The sequence below is a fragment of the Pipistrellus hanaki genome (assembly GCF_964339955.1).
Source record: "Pipistrellus hanaki genome assembly, chromosome: X".
NCBI classification, from domain to species: domain Eukaryota; kingdom Metazoa; phylum Chordata; class Mammalia; order Chiroptera; family Vespertilionidae; genus Pipistrellus; species Pipistrellus hanaki.
Window position 1 is genome coordinate 9,408,710 of NC_140524.1, and position 18,075 is coordinate 9,426,784.

Here is an 18,075-nt window from a genome sequence, read left to right on the forward strand (position 1 = left end):
AATATATGCCAAGCTCTTAATATCTTGGGGAGGGAGGGGCACAGATAATCATGCACTTTTATTCTTGTGTACATTTTTGTACTGCTTCCTAGTTTTCAGAAAAGGTACTACTTTTGCAATTTCACAGGTAACATTTTAAATGAAGAGCAGGGGTTGGGTGGAGGAACTGGGTAGAGAAGGGACCCCGCGGTTTGGGGCCATTTCTGGGTGCGCTCCTTTTACAGACAGTGCGGCGGCAGGCGTCGCGTCTATGCGGGGGATTACAGTAGCCCGGTTGTCAGTGATGAGTCAGAGTGCGTGGTGCTGATGCTGCTGCCATTTCATCACCTCTGCGAGCGCAGCATCCATCCCTCCGCTCTCCCAGCGCCTGGGCCTACCTCGCCGAGGGCTCCCAGTCAAGCGATGTGCTCGCAGCCCATCTAGCTCCGGACCGAGCCTCACTGTCGAGGGGGGGCCTCGGCGGGACGCCCCCTCTCGCCGCTCAGGGCCGGGGATAAGGAGACCTGCGGAGCCCAGCCATGGAGGCCATCTGGCTGTACCAGTTCCGGCTCATTGTCATCGGGGACTCCACCGTGGGCAAGTCCTGTCTGATCCGCCGCTTCACCGAGGGCCGCTTTGCCCAGGTTTCCGACCCCACCGTGGGGGTGGATTTCTTCTCCCGGCTGGTGGAGATCGAGCCGGGAAAACGCATCAAGCTCCAGATCTGGGATACCGCGGGGCAAGAGCGGTTCAGGTGGGAGCGCAGCCGGGCCCCGCGAGCAGTGGGAGGGCCTTCGGAGCTTGCAAAGCCCCTGGGGGGAGAGCACCAGAGCAAAGCCCCTGGTCCTGGTGGCGCCCGCCCACCCACCCGTGGAGAGATCGCGAAGGTCTGGGGGCTACCTGCAGGGACAGAAGCGCCCTGGCGGGGAAGGCCGGTCAATAATATGTATTGCTTGCACAGCAACTCTTCCAACCTGCCCCTCGGTAGCTAACAAATCAGTGGGAATCGATCCCTGGAATTCATCCATCTCGGTCCCCATGCTACATACTTTTCAAAATGTTCCCAGGTCATCCCAACGTGTAGAGGCAGGTCTATACAGATGACACGGAGATAGACATAGAGGCAGCTACCGATGCATTGTGTTACATATATAGACACAGATATAGGCACCTATGCATTATACATACATCGATAGGAAAGTCGGATGCTACATGATCGATTCCGTCTTGCAGCCAGCACACATCCAGTCATCAACCGCCCCGTGCCAGATCCAGGCCCGTTTCTGAGGAAACTTACACAAGCCATGTAAACAAAACAGACGGAGGCCCTTCCCTCTCAGAACCGCGGTGCTGACACGGGAGGGAAGGGGAGGGGACAGACATTCAGCAATTACACAACAGAGAATCTTGTTTATGTTCGGATGCTCACTCCCTACTAGAACGCTTAGCACATCGTGAGCAATCAAGGAGCAGGTTTGATTTTTCTCGTACACCCCTCTGTGTTTCCTTTGGCGTGGGTATCATTTGCAATTTCAGAGGGAGGGAAGGCTACCTGGAGGAGATGAGGCTTGATAAGTATGACAGGAAAAAAAAAAAAAAAAACCCAGGGAGAGGAAACAGCACGTAGAATGATAGACAGACGCGGCAGAGAGCAATGTACCCAGAAAACTTGCAGAGAGCAACTTGAGCTAAAGTCACGAAGAGCGTCACGAACTAGATCAAAAGGCCTCAGTCACCCATGTTTCTGATCATGGATTCATTTATCTATTGAACACTAGCTGAGCATAGAAGATACCGGTTAGATAGTTGAAGAGAGCGGATAGGGAGAAGAGAGAGCTACAAACTGAATGTCTTCCACAAACACCCTGTACAGTATCACTTTGAACTTGAGAACGCAGTTCTCATACTGTTAGTGAAGAAAGGTGTCTTTGTATTTATGGGACCATGTGTAGGAAGAGCCTTTTTGTACCCGCTGCTTGTTAGTGTTGGGTGATATTGATTAATAAAGGTTCCTTTTAGATTAGGAATATGTATCCTTTTCTGTCACGCACATGGTAAAATATTTGCCTGGCTTGTCATTTGCCTTCGAACTTCATTCAAGGAAGTGTTTTGATGTACAGAAGGTTTTTGTTTTTATGCATCCTTGTGTTGTGTTTAGATAGGGCTTTGATACTTTCCAAGTACTAGTGTAATGATGTATTTTAGGGGTTTGAAGGGATCTATCTACAGCTTGCTTATTGATTTTTTGAGCCAAGCTGTTGACAAATCAAAACCTTTGATCACGTATCCATGAGTCTTCAAACATAAGGGGATTCGAACTGTTTTCATTCCGTAGGGCTGATTTGCCTGGTGCTAGAGACTTGAACTCCTTTGTAAGGTTGGCTCTTGCCATCATCTAGTTTGGACTTGACTCCTCTGGATAGTGTTCTGTCACCAATGGGCCATCTGTCCTAAGTCTTAAGTGGCAACAATGAGTCGCTCGTTTTTGTCTTCTCCATCCAAGAAGATAGAAAATCTAAAAATAGACGTAGATCAAAAAGCACAATAGTCTAAAGCAGGGGTGGGGAACGTCTGGCCCGCGGGCCATGGGAGGCCCGAGAAATCATTTGGTCTGAGCCAGTCAAGGCATTAGGGGCAGTTAACTAAATATTTGACCAAATACAGAACAGGCTCATTTTGAAGTTGATTAATTTTGTACGGCCCGCCAATGATGTTATAAATATCCAAATGGCTCTTGGCAGAAAAAAAGTTCCCCACCCCTAGTCTAAAGCAAGTCATAGAAGCAAATAATCTATGCTCTCTAATAAGCTCTAAAATGCTCTAAGCGAAGTACCGTGTTTCCCCGAAAATAAGACATCCTCCGAAAATAAGACCTAGCGCGTGGAAAGATAAGACATCCCCTGAAAATAAGACCTAGTGCAACTTTGGGAGAAAAAATTAATATAAGACACTGTCTTATTTTCGGGGAAACAGGGTAGTATAATGTACAGGATACTGATAAAGAAGCTCCTCTAATCAAGAAGTTTAAAAGATGAGGTTTCGTCTATTTAAGAAGTACAGCAAATATATTCTAATTGCAATGCTCTAAATCAGTGGTTCTCAACCTTTCTAATGCTGCGACCCTTTAATACAGTTCTTCATGTTGTGGTGACCCCAACCATAAAGTTATTTTCATTGCTACTTCATCAACAGTGGCAAAATTACAGTTAGGAGGTAGCAACGAAAATAATTTTATGGTTGGGGGTCACCACAACATGAGGAATTGTATTAAAGGGTCGAGGTATTAGAAAGGTTGAGAACCACTGCTCTAAATAAATCATGTCATTTTACAGGGAAGCTTTGGCGATTTACGTGGTTTTTACCAACTGGTGCCTCTTATTCAGCCTCTCTGAAACGTGCCAGGAAACTGAAACATGCCAGGAAACATGGCTTCAGGCACTTTGCTGAAACCCTCTACAGACCATCTCTCTCTTTCCTATTCCTAACAGCCTGGAAAATAAAAACAAAGCTGTGTGTTGCCTTTCAGAAGAGACTGAATACCCCTGTTAGATTAAAATAATAATAATAATAATAGAATGGCCCTAGCTGGTTTAACTCAGTGGATAGAGTGCCGGCCTGAGGACTGAAAGGTCCCAGGCTTGATTCCGGTCAAGGGCATATGCCTGGGTTTGGGGCCCGATCCCCAGTGGGATCTCTCTCTTTCTCTCTCTCTCCCTTTCTCCCTCTCATTCTCCCTCTCCTCTCTGAAATAAAAATGTATTTAAAAATAATAATAATAGAATGATAGAAAGACAAATGTGGTAATGATAAGTGGGGAGAGAATGGAGTGTATTGCAATATACCTATATACTTATGAGCATTTTTCTGTCAACTACCATAAATTAATATTTTTAAATCCTCACCTAAGGATATTTTTCAATTAATTTTTTTAGAGAGACAGGAAGGGAGGAGAGAGAGAGAGAGAGAGAGAGAGAGAGAGAGAGAGAGAGAGAGAGAGAGAGAGAGAGATGTGAGAGAGATAAAGCGATTGGGTGCCTCTTGCAAGTGTCCCAATTGGGGCAGGCCCTTGAAATTCAGGTATTATACATGCCCTTGACCAGGAATTGAACCTGAGACCCTTCAGTCCTTGGGCCAATGCTCTAGCCACTGCACCAAACTGACTAGGGCATAAATACATTTTTAAAAATTTGTGTCAACTACTAGAATTTATAATGAGCTCTCCAGGTCCATTATTTTGTTTTGTCTCGTGATAACCTGTGACTTATCCTATTTGGCAGAACAGGAAGTCTCATTTGGCAGAACAGGAAGTCTCAGATGTGGGGATGAGAGAGTTAGCTGTGGTTCTATCTGAATCAAGGGGAAATGCCTATCAGACCATGGACATTCATTTCTAGAAGATGCCATCTCAAAAGTTTGCCCAATTGAAAAATTCACATATCATTATTATTATTATTATCGAATGGCATTTATAGTCTGTTGCTTAAAAAAATTTTTTTTACTAAACTGTGCCAGTAACCAGAAACATTAGATACGCTGAGTTCATTGAAATATGATTTTGGCCTGGCTGTTTTGGCTCAGTGGCTAGAGCATCAGCCTGTGGACTGAAGGGTCCTGGATTTGATTCTGGTCAAGGGCATGTACTTCAGCTGCAAGCTCAATCCCAGTCTCTGGTCTGTACAGGTGTGGGAGGCAACCAGTCGATGCATCACTCTCACATCAACGTTTCTCTCTATGCGTCTCTCCCCCTCCCTTCCACTCTCTCTAAAAATCAATGGAAAAATATCCTCAGCTGAGGATTAACAACAACAAAAATACAAAAGAAATATAGGATTTGGGGCGTGGCCTTCATTCTTTACTTTTTTCTTCTGTTTTAGATCCATCACCCGAGCCTACTACAGGAACTCAGTAGGTGGTCTTCTCTTATTTGACATTACCAACCGCAGGTCCTTCCAGAATGTCCATGAGTGGTTAGAAGAGACCAAAGTACACGTTCAGCCCTACCAAATTGTATTTGTTCTGGTGGGTCACAAGTGTGACCTGGATACACAGAGGCAAGTGACTCGCCATGAAGCAGAGAAACTGGCTGCTGCCTACGGCATGAAGTACATTGAAACATCAGCCCGAGATGCCATTAACGTGGAGAAAGCCTTCACAGACCTGACGAAAGACATATATGAGCTGGTTAAAAGGGGGGATATCTCAATCCAGGAGGGCTGGGAAGGGGTGAAGAGTGGATTTGTACCAAATGTGGTTCACTCTTCAGAAGAGGTTGTCAAATCAGAGAGGAGATGTTTGTGCTAGTCAGGCCTTTTTCTTTCCAGAACATGCTCTTCCATCTGAACTTGACAGTGGTTGGCAGGAATAGAATCCTTGTGTGACTGAAGAGAACTCAGCCTTCCTTTTGGATACCAAGTGAGCCTCCTTCCCAAGGGACACTCTGACAGGTTGTAGGCAGGGGGATGGGGGAGCTGGGTGCTGTGACCGGGGGACTAAATTACTGCCATGGGCAAGGCACTGTTTTATGGCCCATGCTGGGCAGTGGCTGTTCCATGTGCCCTTTGTGGACCACATGTCAAGAGCCTGAAGTTTGGGGAGCCAGGCCCCAGAGAAATACACCCACAGATAACTGTTTCTTGGTATTTCTGCTCATTCATAGGTCATGAACAAAAAGACATTATGTAGGGGGGGGGGGGAGGGATATATCATTGGGAACAATTAACAAATTTTTTTAACAGACTGAGATCATCTTACTCCATGAGATTATCCTGTACCAAGTGTGTGTGCTGGGTTTTGTTTGGTTCAAAAATACCGATTATTCATTCCTGGGTTTTGGCAGCAAAAAAAGAAAAAAAGGACCGATTAGCTTCTAAAGAGTTCATCTGTAAAATGACGGGTGTGGACCAGCTATTTACTGAGACACTTTCAAGACCTGGTATTCTGGTGAAAATGGTGTCAGTATAAAAAGGGAGGCTATTTACACTCTTCTTATCACATTAGGTAACATGTACTCCCTTGTGATAGAATAGCCCGCAGTGGGAAAGAAAGTGCCCCATGCAAAATACCCTGTAAGTAGAAGAAACGCTAACCTGAATGCCATGCCCTCTTCCCTCGGACCATGCCTGGGGTTTTACTGCATTGGCGACTGCAATCTAGAGGTAAACAATGTGCCTCTTTTCAGGTCATGGCAACGAGGTAGGGATTGCCTCCAAAAACAGAGGCAAACCCTCACTCATCAGTCCTGTCTTGAGTACCTGCCCAACAGGCAGTGCTATATTCCTTACAAACCCATGACACTCACTTTATTGACTTAGTTGGTCATCATAACAGGCCGGTGAGATTTCTTCCCCATTTTACGAAGGTCAAACTAAGAGGCGGGAGATTCACTTGGCCAAGGTGAAGGTCTCTTGACTCCTAGTTCTTGTTTCACTGCATCGTCCAGCTGTCAGATGAACGAACTGTTGTTAATTTGTTCACTTTGGAAGAGATATGGCTGTAAATAAATGTTCTCTACATGTTAGGATATGTTTCCTTATTGATTACAACTCAGCTATCACCCTGAGGCAACCTAGGGATGAAGCAAAGGGAAAGCCCATTCAGATGTTACTGATAGAGGGCTGTGACCATGTGAATAATTGCACAACGGAAAACACACTAGAACTGTGTATGCTAGAAGCGTTCTTATTACTGAAACACAGCAGACATGTTATGGAAAGGAACCAAATACAGCAGTGGGAAGTGGGATGGGGATAAAATACTCACCTCGCCATGACCTTGGCCATCTGTCTGCCATATACCTATACTAGATTTTTGTCTCCTCTAGAAAGTCAGCTCAATTCTCAGGTGAACAGACAGATAACCGCATCAGAAAATTGAAATGGTTGGCTTGAGATTTCCTTATCTTCTTGAAGAGATGTGATGCTTTAAATTATTTTTTGTATTGTAGCCAGTTCAGTGAGGCAAAAGCCATACTTTTCACAGTCGGAAAACAAGTCTGAGAGTCAGACCTCTCATATTCATGGTGATAGGGAAGCCTGAGAATGGTTAAATTGCTCTGAGATATAGTGTTAAGCTTCAGTGTGAATGGGATTGAATTTGAAAGTTTGAGGATTTACTTCAGCCAGAATAAAGAAGCCAAATAATGAAAAGGATGGAAACAAACCACCTTGGACCAACCTGCAGCATCAGCTACAAGTGAACCAATCATGATTTCTACATTCCTTTAACATGACCAGGCTTGGGTGGAGTGATTAAGTGGCCAGTTTTGTGATGATAGATGATGAATAAAAGATGGTGAATTGGTTAACACAAAGTTTATCAACTACAATACTTAATTGTGTTTAAAAGATTCTGAAAGCAAGATTATCCACTGGATAAGTGAGAGTTGACTGGATTCTGTCAGTTCAAAACAAAAGATAGAAACAAAACTTCTCTCCAGTTTTCTTGACTAAATACATTATATGTATACTTTCCCCACTCCTTGCGTTTTTAGGCAGGTTTTAAAATACTCAGCATAGATCCAGCAAAGGTGGCTGAGCTTAATTGCTTAAACAAGTTCTAGAAACTTTAACAATCATTTTAGTAGACTTCAATGCTGTTGTCACTGCAGTAAGTGGGTTTTAGAAAATAAGTGTGAAAAAATCAGGTGTTAATACCATACTAAGGATAAAGCTTTAGAAGCTATTTTACTACATAGGCAAAGAAAAGATTAACTTGTAACAAAGACCACAACTGCATGTTGGAATAGATCCTATCATATTCCAGAATAAAATGTACTGTATACTTTTCCTCACTTTGTTGTGCACTGTAATGAAATGTGAAAAAATGTTTTCTTTAGCTGTATGTGAACGAAAATATGCTTGTATTTAGTAAAATGGTTGATTATGTGACTGTGAGATTCCAAGTGTGTGTTCTAGCTATTTCCAGAATCTGTCTCTATAGCGTAGCAACCACTACCAAGGATATCAACTAGATATGACATATACTCTGCAGCAAAGTATTTACCAGTATCTCAAAGCCAGAAAGAGAAGGTGATTTTTGAAAGTTGTATGATCATCATGATGAAAGTCACAGGGAATTCACTACTGCCTGGGAATCTCATATCATTTTTTGAAAAGTTGTTTCTGTCAAACCTATATCTGAATCATTGCGATTTTTAGTCAAGGATTTAAATTCTGAAACTAGGTAGCTGATTATAACTATTGTCTTCCCTGGAAAGCCATCTTTCCTCCAGGCTAAATTGCCTCAGCTTTTTAAGTCCTACTATGGTATGCTTTTTGCATCAGGATCACATGGTATGGGGCCCAATTTGGGACATAATAGTTCCGAACATTGCTTAGGGTTTGCAGTACATATTTTTTAAATATTTTTATTGATTTCAGTGAGGAAGGGAGAGGGAGAGAAATAGAAACACCAATGATGAGAAATAATTATTGATTGGCTGCCTCCTGCATGCCCCACACTGGGAATTGAGCCCGCAACCTGGGCATGTGCCCTGACCAGGAATCAAACTGGTAACCTCTTGGTTCCTGGGTCAATGCTCTACTGCTGAGCCACACCTGGCCAGGCTATAGTACATATTTAAATGAGAGTAAAAGAAGAAAAGATATTTAACTCTGAGTCTGGGCAGAAGTAGGCTGAGTTCGGCACAGCTTTGTCACGTTTATAGTCATGAGTGAATGAGGGAAGAAGGAAGAAAGGAAAGACCAATGATGCAACAGCATTTAATATAGTTTATGACTCCATTCTCCTTAAAACACTCCCCAGGGCTTGATCATCTTTTCTTCCGTTATATTAATTCTCTTGGTGACTACTCAGCCCCATGCCTGTAAATACCATCATTAAGCCAATGAGTCCAACTACAGTAGTCTCTTTGGACTCCAGACCTTTATAACCAACTGCTCTACTCGACATTTCTATTTGAATGTGTATACGGCATCAAAAATGTAACACAGCTTCTAGTCTTCCTCCCAAATGCGTTCCTCCCATAGCCTTCCCCTTCTCAGAAAATGGCAACTTTGTCCTCTTGCCAAAAACCTTGGAGTCATCCTACCCTCCTCTTTTACAATTCACATTTTATCTATCTCGAGGTTAAGCTTACTCTATCTTAAAAGTATAACGAGAATCTTCCGAGACCTGTTTGGCTCAATGGATAGAGTGTTTGCTTGGGGACTGGAGGGTCCCGGGTTCGATTCCAGTCAGGGGTATGTGCCTTGGTTGCGGGCACATCCTCAATAGGGGGTGTGCAAGAGGCAGCTAATCGATGACTCTCATCGATGTTTCTAACTATCTCTCTCCCTTCCTCTCTGTACAAAATCAATAAAATATATATATTTTTTAAAAGTATAACCAGAATCTGACAGCTTTTCCTTTTGCACTGCTAACACACTAGTCCTGGCCACGATCATTTGTCGCCTGAGCTATTGTGATAGCTGGTCTCCCTGTTTCCACTCCAGCCCCCCATAATCCAGTCTCCATACAACACCCAGAGGAAGCCTGATAAGACATTAGTTATAGCCCTAGCTAGTTTGGCTCAATGGATAGAGCGTTGGCCTGCAGACTGAAGAGTCCCAGGTTTGATTTCGGTCATGGGTATATCCCTGGGTTGCAGGCTCAATCCCCAGTAGGGGGGCGTACAAGAGGCAGCCGATCAATGATTCTCTCTCATCGTTGATGTTTCTATCTCCTCCTTTCCCCTCTGAAATCAATAAAAATATTTTAAAAGACATTAGTTATAAGCAATCATCTATTCATAATTCCCCAGTGGTTATCCATTTTACTTAGTTTAGAACCCAGTCTTCCCAATGGCCTTCAGAAGAACCCTTAGAGATGAATTCCATCTCCATCCCGTAGCATCTGTAACCTTGTTTCTTAGCGCTATTCTCTATCATTCTACTCTAGCAACACAGGTTTCTTTCCTGTTCTTCAAACACATCAAGCGAATTCACCTCTCAAGGCCTTTGTACTTGCTCTTCACTCACTCCATCTGGAATTCTTTCTCTCCTCCATCAAGTTCTGAAAGTGTCAGCTTCCAAAATTTGCAAGCAACATTCTGACCCTAGAAAAGATGTGGCTCCAGATGTCCTTCCTGACAGCTCAACATAAAGTCTAACTCTTTAGCCAAAACCGGTTTGGCTCAGTGGTAGAGCGTCAGTCTGCGGACTGAAAGATCCCAGGTTCGATTCCGGTCAAGGGCATGTACATTGGTTGCGGGCACATCCCCGGTGGGGGGTGTGCAAGAGGCAGCTGGTCGATGTTTCTCTCTCATCGACGTTTCTGGCTCTCTATCTCTCTCCCTTCCTCTCTGCAAAAAATCAATAAAATATATATTAAAAAAAAAAAAATCTAACTCTTTAGTCTTCCCTGGAGAGCAACAGAGTTTAGGGTATACAAAAAAAAAGGTGAAGGAGCCAAACTGACATGGCTCAGAGGTTGAGCATTTGACCTATAAACCAGGAGGTCATGGTTCGATTCCCGGTGGGCGCATGCAGGAGGCAGCCAATCAACGATTCTCTCTCATCATTGATGTTTCTCTCTCCCGCTTGCCCTTCCTCTCTGAAATAAATATATACACCTTTTTTTAAAGGTGAAGGAAACTTATAGGGAAGAATGGAAAACCTAGAAAGTACAGTTCCACAGGAAGGGGTGGACAATAGTATCACAATGCAGCAGTGGGTTCATAAAGATGAGGACTAAGCCCTGACCGGTTTGGCTCAGTGGATAGAGCATTGGCCTGTGGACTGAAGGGTTCCAGGATCGATTCTGGTCAGGGGCATGTACCTTGGTTGTGGGCACATCTCCAGTAGGAGGTGTGCAGGAGGCAGCTGATCAATATTTCTCTCTCATCAATGTTTCTAACTCTCTCTCTCTCTCCCTTCCTCTCTGTAAAAAAATCAATAAAATAATTTTTTTAAAAAGATGAGGACTAAAATATAAGGTGCCCCCCAGAAAATGTGTACACACCCTTTGCATAATTATAAAGGCGGTGTTTATTAAAGTACATTTCATTTTTAAAGTCGAGCCATCAGCTGTTAAATTTCTAGGGGGTGGGAGAGGCACACTGTATATCCATAGGATTTAAAGGAGCATGAAGTCATGAGTGACCTTGGCCAGCATAATGTTGGTAGAATGCTTTCTTCCTACTCCAAGTCTCTCAGGAGTCGGTGTTTTCAGTTCTGTTGGAGGCCTGATTCTTTTCTCGATCTCCATCCTCTCCTCTCCCTAGGCCAGGGGTCCTCAAACTTTTTAAAGTGGGGGCCAGATCACGGTCCCTCAGAGGGCTGGAGGGCCGGACTATATGAACTACTAATTCCTACTGTAACACCTCGGCTGCGCTCACTGCCCAAAAAACCTGGCGGGCCGGATCAGACTCCTCTGCGGGCCGCATATGGCCCGCGGGCTGTAGTTTGAAGACCCCTGCTAGGCAATCTCACATACTCTCATGACTTGAGTTACTGTCTTCGCATTGATGACTCCCAAATGAAGGGCTCTAACACTCTTTTGAGCATTATACCAACTCAGCCAGCTTGCCTACTAAACACATCCACAAATTCCTCAAACTCAACATATCCAACATGAATTCCACATCTATCACAATGTGCTCCTTCCAGCCCAGTCTTTCTCATCTCCACGAATACCACCACCACCCAGCCCTTTGTTCAACACAGAAACTTAAGTGATCCTAAATCCCTCACTTCCTCTCATTCCCCATATCAAAGCCATCATCAAACACTGTCAGCTCTATTTCCAAAATATATACAAGTCTTCCCTGGCTGGGTGGTTCAATTGGTTGGAGCATTGCTCTGTATACCAAAAGGTTGCAGACTCAATTCCTGGTCAGGGCACATACCTACGTTGTGGATATCATCCCTGGTTGGTGGGGGGAGGGAGATCCAATATGGGAGGCAATAGATCAATGTTTCTCACCTCTCTCTCTCTCTCAAATCAATTTTTGAAAAACACATCCTCAGGTGAGGATTTTTAAAATAGCCATTTTTCTTTTATCTCCATTGCCATCACCTTTGTCCAAGCCACCATCAACTCTTTCCTGAACTACTTCAATATCTTCTTAATTGGTCTTCCCACTTCTACTTTTATTCCCATGATACATTTTCAACATAACCAGAATAATCTTTTCAAAACAGAAATAAGATTAAGTCAGTGCCCTGCATAAAACCCACCAATGGTTTCTCATCACATTTAGAACAAAATCAAAATAAACCTTACATTTATTTTTATTTTTTATTCTTTTTACTTTTTGGTTAATCCTCACTGGAGGATATTTTCCTTTAATTTTTAAAGTAAAAGGAAGGGGGAGAGACAGAGAAATAGCAACTTGAGAGAGACACATCTGTTAGTTGCCTCCCACATGCACCAGGGCGGGATCCAGCCTGCAACTGAGGTACATGCCCTTGACCAGAATAGAATCTGAGACCCTTCAGTCTGTGGGCCAATGCTCTATCCACTAAGAAACACTGGCTAGGACTAAACCTTACATTTCTTTTTTTTTTCTTTTTTCTTTTAAATTATGCAATTCTTTTATATATATATATATATATATATATATATATATATATATATATATATATATTTTTTTTTTTTATTGATTTTTTACAGAGAGGAAGGGAGAGAGATAGAGAGCTAGAAATGTCGATGAGAGAGAAACATCGACCAGCTGCCTCTTGCACACCCCCTACCGGGGATGTGCCCGCAACCAATGTACATGCCCTTGACCGGAATCGAACCCGGGACCTTTCAGTCTGCAGACCGACACTCTACCACTGAGCCAAACCGGCTTTGGCTAAACCTTACATTTCTTAACATGAGAACAAGGCCATGTATAATCTGGCTCCTGCCTACTTCTCCAGTTGTAAGCTCCATGAAAGCAAGAATCTTCATCTTGTTCACCAGTATTTCTGCAACTTATCAAATAGATATATGCTTGAATAATCAAATTTTTGAATGAATGATTGTGTTCTTGCCCTACTTTAATCCAATGACCCTGTTACTTCACTTCAAATATAAAATACACACAGGATCCTATCCTAAAGCATTACCAAATGTTATACAGCCTCTAAAATTCCATTCTGACTACACGCTCTGTTTTTACACTCTATCCCATGAACCGTGTTTGAAACTTCCTTAAGATCGCCAGAACTGCATGGCTCAGTGGTAGAGCATTGACCTGAGAACCAGGAGGTCACGGTTTGATTCCTAGTCAGGACACATGCCTGGGTTGTAGGCTTGATCCCCAGTGTGGAGCATGCAGGAGGCATCGGATCAGTAATTCTTTCTCATCATTGATGTTTCTTTCTCCTTCTCCCCTCCTCTCTTAAGTCAATAAAAGTATATATTTTTAAAAAATAAACTTCCTTAAGATCTTCAGGCAATCAACTACTACTGTTGCCAGTCTACCATTGTACCCCTGGACTTGGTTTCCCTCCTTCTTTCTTTTCTTTAAAATATATTTTCATTGATTTCAGTGAGAAAGGGAGAGGGAAAGAGAGATAGAAACATCAATGATGAGAGAGAATCATTGATCGGCTGCCTCCTGCACATCGCACAACCCAGGCATGTGCCCTTGACCAGAATCGAACCCAGGACCTTTCAGTCCGCAGGCTGACACTTCCTTCTGGCTCTTGTGGTCAACTGCATTCAAGCCATCAATTCCCAAAGAAAACGACTGTTTAAAGTTCGGTCTGCTTCCTTCTTGATTTCTTTGTTTTTCAAATGGTTATTTAACATAGTGGTTAAGTGTATGAATTTTGGAGTAAGACAAACATGGTTTCATATTCTGACTCTACCAGTTCATGTATGTGTGATTCAATCTCTGAGTCTCGGTTTACACATCTATTAAGTTAGATAATAAGGGAATTTAACATTCTGTCAAGAACATTCTTTTTGTTTCAGCTGACAATTCATCTGAGTGGGTTCAGGTCACATGTTCCCACCTGGCCTCTGTGGGCTGTTGTTCCGTTTTCAAAGCTTTTGCCTCTGATCTTGCCTGTGTTCATGCACCACCCAGTGGCCAGTCGGAAAATTGGGCGGTGGTCACGCTTTTGTTCAGTTCTGGAAGTCTTTAGTATGCTAGTTAGGAACACATAGGGAACCAGGAGTTGGTAATCAACATTATGGGGTTGCTTTCCAGAGGTCCTCCCTCTCGGTGCCTCACCCCGTTCCCCAGGGCTTCCCTTCTCTGTGCTCTGGCCAGAAATCCCAGCCAAGTTGGGACCCTATTGAAAGTAGAAGGGGCCATTAAATAATCAATAGGTGTTAACTGCAGGTAAAAATCAGAACTACCCCTGCCTGGCCAGAGTGGCTCAGTGGTTGAGCATTGACCTATGAACCAGGAGGTCACGGTTCGATTCCTGGTCAGGGCACGTACCTAGATTGTAGGCTGGATCCCCAGTGGGAGGTGTGCAGGAGACAACTGATCAATGATTGTCTCTCATCACTGATGTTTCTGTCTATCTTTCTCCCACTCTGAAATCAATATATATATTTTTAAAAATCAGAACTTCCTCCGACAAACCATGGCACACAGAGTTAACTGTTAAGGAGTAAGTAAAGCAATGATGTTGAATAAGAATACGCATTTGTGTGGGGGGAGAGTAATAATTGCAAATGGTCATATGAAGCTTATTTTTTCATATATATATATATATATATATATATATATATATATATATATATAAAATCAATATATATATAAAATTGATTTTTTTACAGAGAGGAAAAGAGAGGGATGGAGAGTTAGAAACATTGATGAGAGAGAATCATCCATCAGTTGCCTCCTGCACACTCCCTACTGGGGATGTGCCCACAACCAAGGTACATACCCTTGACCGAATTCAAACCTGGGACCTCTCAGTCCACAGGCCGACGCTCTATCCAGAGCCAAACTGATTTCTTTATATTTTTTCTTTATATTTTTATTGATTTCAGAGAGGAAGGGAGAGGGAAAGAAATATAAACACCAATGATGAGAGAGAATAACTGATTGGCTGCCTCCTGCATGCCCTCTACTAGGGATCAAGCCGGCAACCTCGGGCACGTGACCCTGACCAGAATCGAACCCAGGACCCTTCAGTCCACAGGCTGACGCTCTATCCACTGAGCCAAACCGGCTAGGGCTGAAGCTTTATTTATGAAGTTATATTTGATGGCAACCTCACAACCTCGTGGAGGAGTGAGCCACGTAGCTATCTGTAGATTCCTAGGATGCGCTTTCCAGAAAAAGAGAACAAGTGGAAAATTCCTGGAGGGCTGTCAGTGGTGGTAAACACTTGCTGGGAGCCACAGCTCTGGCTTCCCTGTGCAGTGCATCTGGTGTTCCTGGGACCTGTCCCTGGCCAGGATATGAGGATGCCATGCACGGGGGATTTTTCCAGAAGGTAGTGGTCCCTTCGGGCTTCTAAGCCTGCAACCATCTGTGTAGTTTGTGAGGACTGCTGCTAGAATTCCCACAGAACTGTGCCTAAAGCTGCCCCCTGGCATGGTGTCTTGCTTGTCTCATGTCCTTCAGTGTCAGACATGACCTAGCCAGGTCCTGGGAGTTTAAATGTGCAGCTGTGATGGATGTCATGCATGCACTTGGCAGTGCCTTCAGAGATGGCACAATTCCACCTTAATACCAAAAAGGCACAGATGTGGCTATCAAAAGGATATGAGATTAGAACCAACCAAGATAAATAAACCTTTAAGAAATGGCTAAGACCCTTAAAGGTATCAGTGAAGATTAGGGCAAAGAACAGCAAACAGACAGTCAAAGGAGGGTATTCATTCATGAAAGGATTGAACTTAAGTCAACATTTTTACCAAATTTAGTCATAAAGGAGCAAGGCATCATGGTACAGAGGAGGAAATTCGGGAGCTGGATCTCACTCTGGCTACGCAGCTTTGAATAAGGTCATCCCTGCTTGTATGGTAGAGGGTAGGCGGGGCCAATAAACTGCGCTTCCCATCAGCCCCTGCTGTTGCTTCTCACAAAACTACTGTTAACCCCAGAAAATGAAATGCTGTAATCATTAACACCATAATTACATTTTCTTCGTAATCTAATCTCAGGGGGAAAAACCTTAAATACAAAAAAAAGCCCTAGGTAAAAATGTAAAATGACTTGTTACTTAAATAGAGAAAACAATTTAAAACCACCCAAATGTCTGTGAATCAAGGTTACTATTATACATTAGACTTCTACTATGAAACTAGTATGTTAATGTAATAGCACTACATAATAAGTAAATTCCATGTTAAGTAAAGAATGGGATAAAAATAACAGGAAAAATTTTAAAGTTATTTAAAATACTATGCATAGCCTTGTCCGGTTTGGCTCAGTGGATAGAGCGCTGGCCTGCAGACTAAAAGGTCCCAGGTTCGATTCCAGCCAAGGGCATGTACCTTGGTTGTGGGCACATCCCCAGTAAGAGGTGTGCAGGAGGCAGCTGATTGATGTTTCTCTTCCATTGATGTTTCTAACTCTCTATCCCTCTCCCTTCATCTCTGTAAAAAAAACAATAATATATATTTAAGAAATAAAAATAAATACAAAAACTATTCATAGAAAAAGAAATGGAAGACAGAATGTTAAGGGAGACTACAATTGAAACTTAAAATCTTTTCCATTTTCTAAAACAAATCTCGGTTTTATCATGCAAAAATAGTTAAATTTCAGTTACATTTCCAACATATCTGTTACTCAGTATGGAGTTTTGTAGTTAATCCTTTTCCCCTCTCTAGGTATGTTATACTTATATTCAGATTATGCTTGAAAATACATCAAATCAGGTTGGCTACGTTATTCTGAAAATGTAAACCATTACGATGAGAAATGATCTGGCTGAGGCAGAATTTAAATATATTTCTTTTCCTTAATTAACAGAGTCTAACACCATTCCTCAAACATACTAGGTATCCTATCTAATAAAGAGGGCATATGCAAATTAACCTCCACACCGTAACAAAATGGCTGCACCCACAGCAGAGGCAGGGATTCTGTAACACAAGATGGCTGCACCCACAGCAGAGGCTGAGTTCCCTAAGGAGCATAAACAAGCAATCAGCAGGGACCTGAGACTGCGTGGCACTGGGACAGGGCAGGGGACCTGAGGACACACCCCCCACCCAGCGGGGCTTGACAGGGGACCTCAGGGCATGCCCCCCACCCCATGCCAAGCTGGGGACCTCAGGGCACGCCCCCCACCTGCAGGGCTAGACAGGGGACCTCAGAGCCTGTCCCCTACCCCAGTGCCAAGCTGGAGGACCTCAGGCCACGCCCGCCCCCCCCAACACCAGGCCGGAAGACCTGAGGCTACACCCCTCATCTGCAAGGCTTGATGGGGGACCTCGAGACGCACTCCCTGCACTGGCCTGGGCTGGGGGAACTCAGGCGGTGCCCAACACCCCAGCGCCAGGCCAGGGTCCTGAGGCCGCACCCCCCACGTGGCAGGGCTTGACAGAGACCTCAAGGTGGTGTGCCCCTGCCCTGGCCCGGGGACCTCAGGCCGCGCATCATGCCCCAGAGCTGGGCCAGGGGACCTGAGGCTGCACCCCCTGCCTGGTGGGGCTTGACAGGGGTGGGGCCGGCTGGGTCTGGGTCTCTCAAGATTTCAAGGTACACGTGGGTGGGGACTTGACTCTGGGTCCTGTGGCACGCCCTAGATTCTGACAGGAGGAAGATTTTCATATACATTTTACTAAGTTTCTTTCATCTCTGACACTTCTATTATAGAGAAAGGGCAAATAGCAATATTAAAATATTTCCTCTAATTAATTCCCTTTTAATGTGCATGAATTTCATGCACCGGGTCAAGAGTGTGTGGTGTGTGTGTGTGTGTGTGTGTGTGTGTGTGTACTAGAGGCCCAGTGCACGAAATTCTGCACCCTCTCCAATCTGGGCTCCCTCTCACAATCCAGGACTGCTGGCTCCTAACCACTTGCCTGACTGCCCCTAACCACTTCTGCCTACCAGCCTGATCAACGCCTAACTGCTCCCCGGCCAGCCCAACTGCCCCTAACTACCCTCCACTGCCAGTCTGGCCCTCCCCTGCAGGTCTGGTCACCCCTAACTGCCCTCCCCTGCAGGCCTGGTTCCCCACCAAC

General features: G+C 44.0%; 1 protein-coding gene across 1 annotated transcript; it reads left to right on the top strand.

Moving 5' to 3' along the window:
* The first annotated feature begins 290 nt into the window (after positions 1-290).
* On the top strand, positions 291-7,871 carry RAB39B (RAB39B, member RAS oncogene family). Its single transcript, XM_084870270.1, has 2 exons — positions 291-733; positions 4,854-7,871. Exons 1-2 carry the CDS (start codon positions 519-521, stop codon positions 5,278-5,280), a joined length of 642 nt encoding a protein of 213 aa, XP_084726396.1. The 5' UTR covers positions 291-518; the 3' UTR covers positions 5,281-7,871.
* Positions 7,872-18,075: the final 10,204 nt, after the last annotated feature.

Coding starts and splice junctions, on each gene's coding strand:
- RAB39B (XM_084870270.1), top strand. CDS start 519: ATGGAGGCCATCTGGCTGTACCAGTTCCGGCTCATTGTCATCGGGGAC. Junction 734..4,853: donor GCGGGGCAAGAGCGGTTCAG/GTGGGAGCGCAG, acceptor CTTCTGTTTTAG/ATCCATCACCCGAGCCTACT.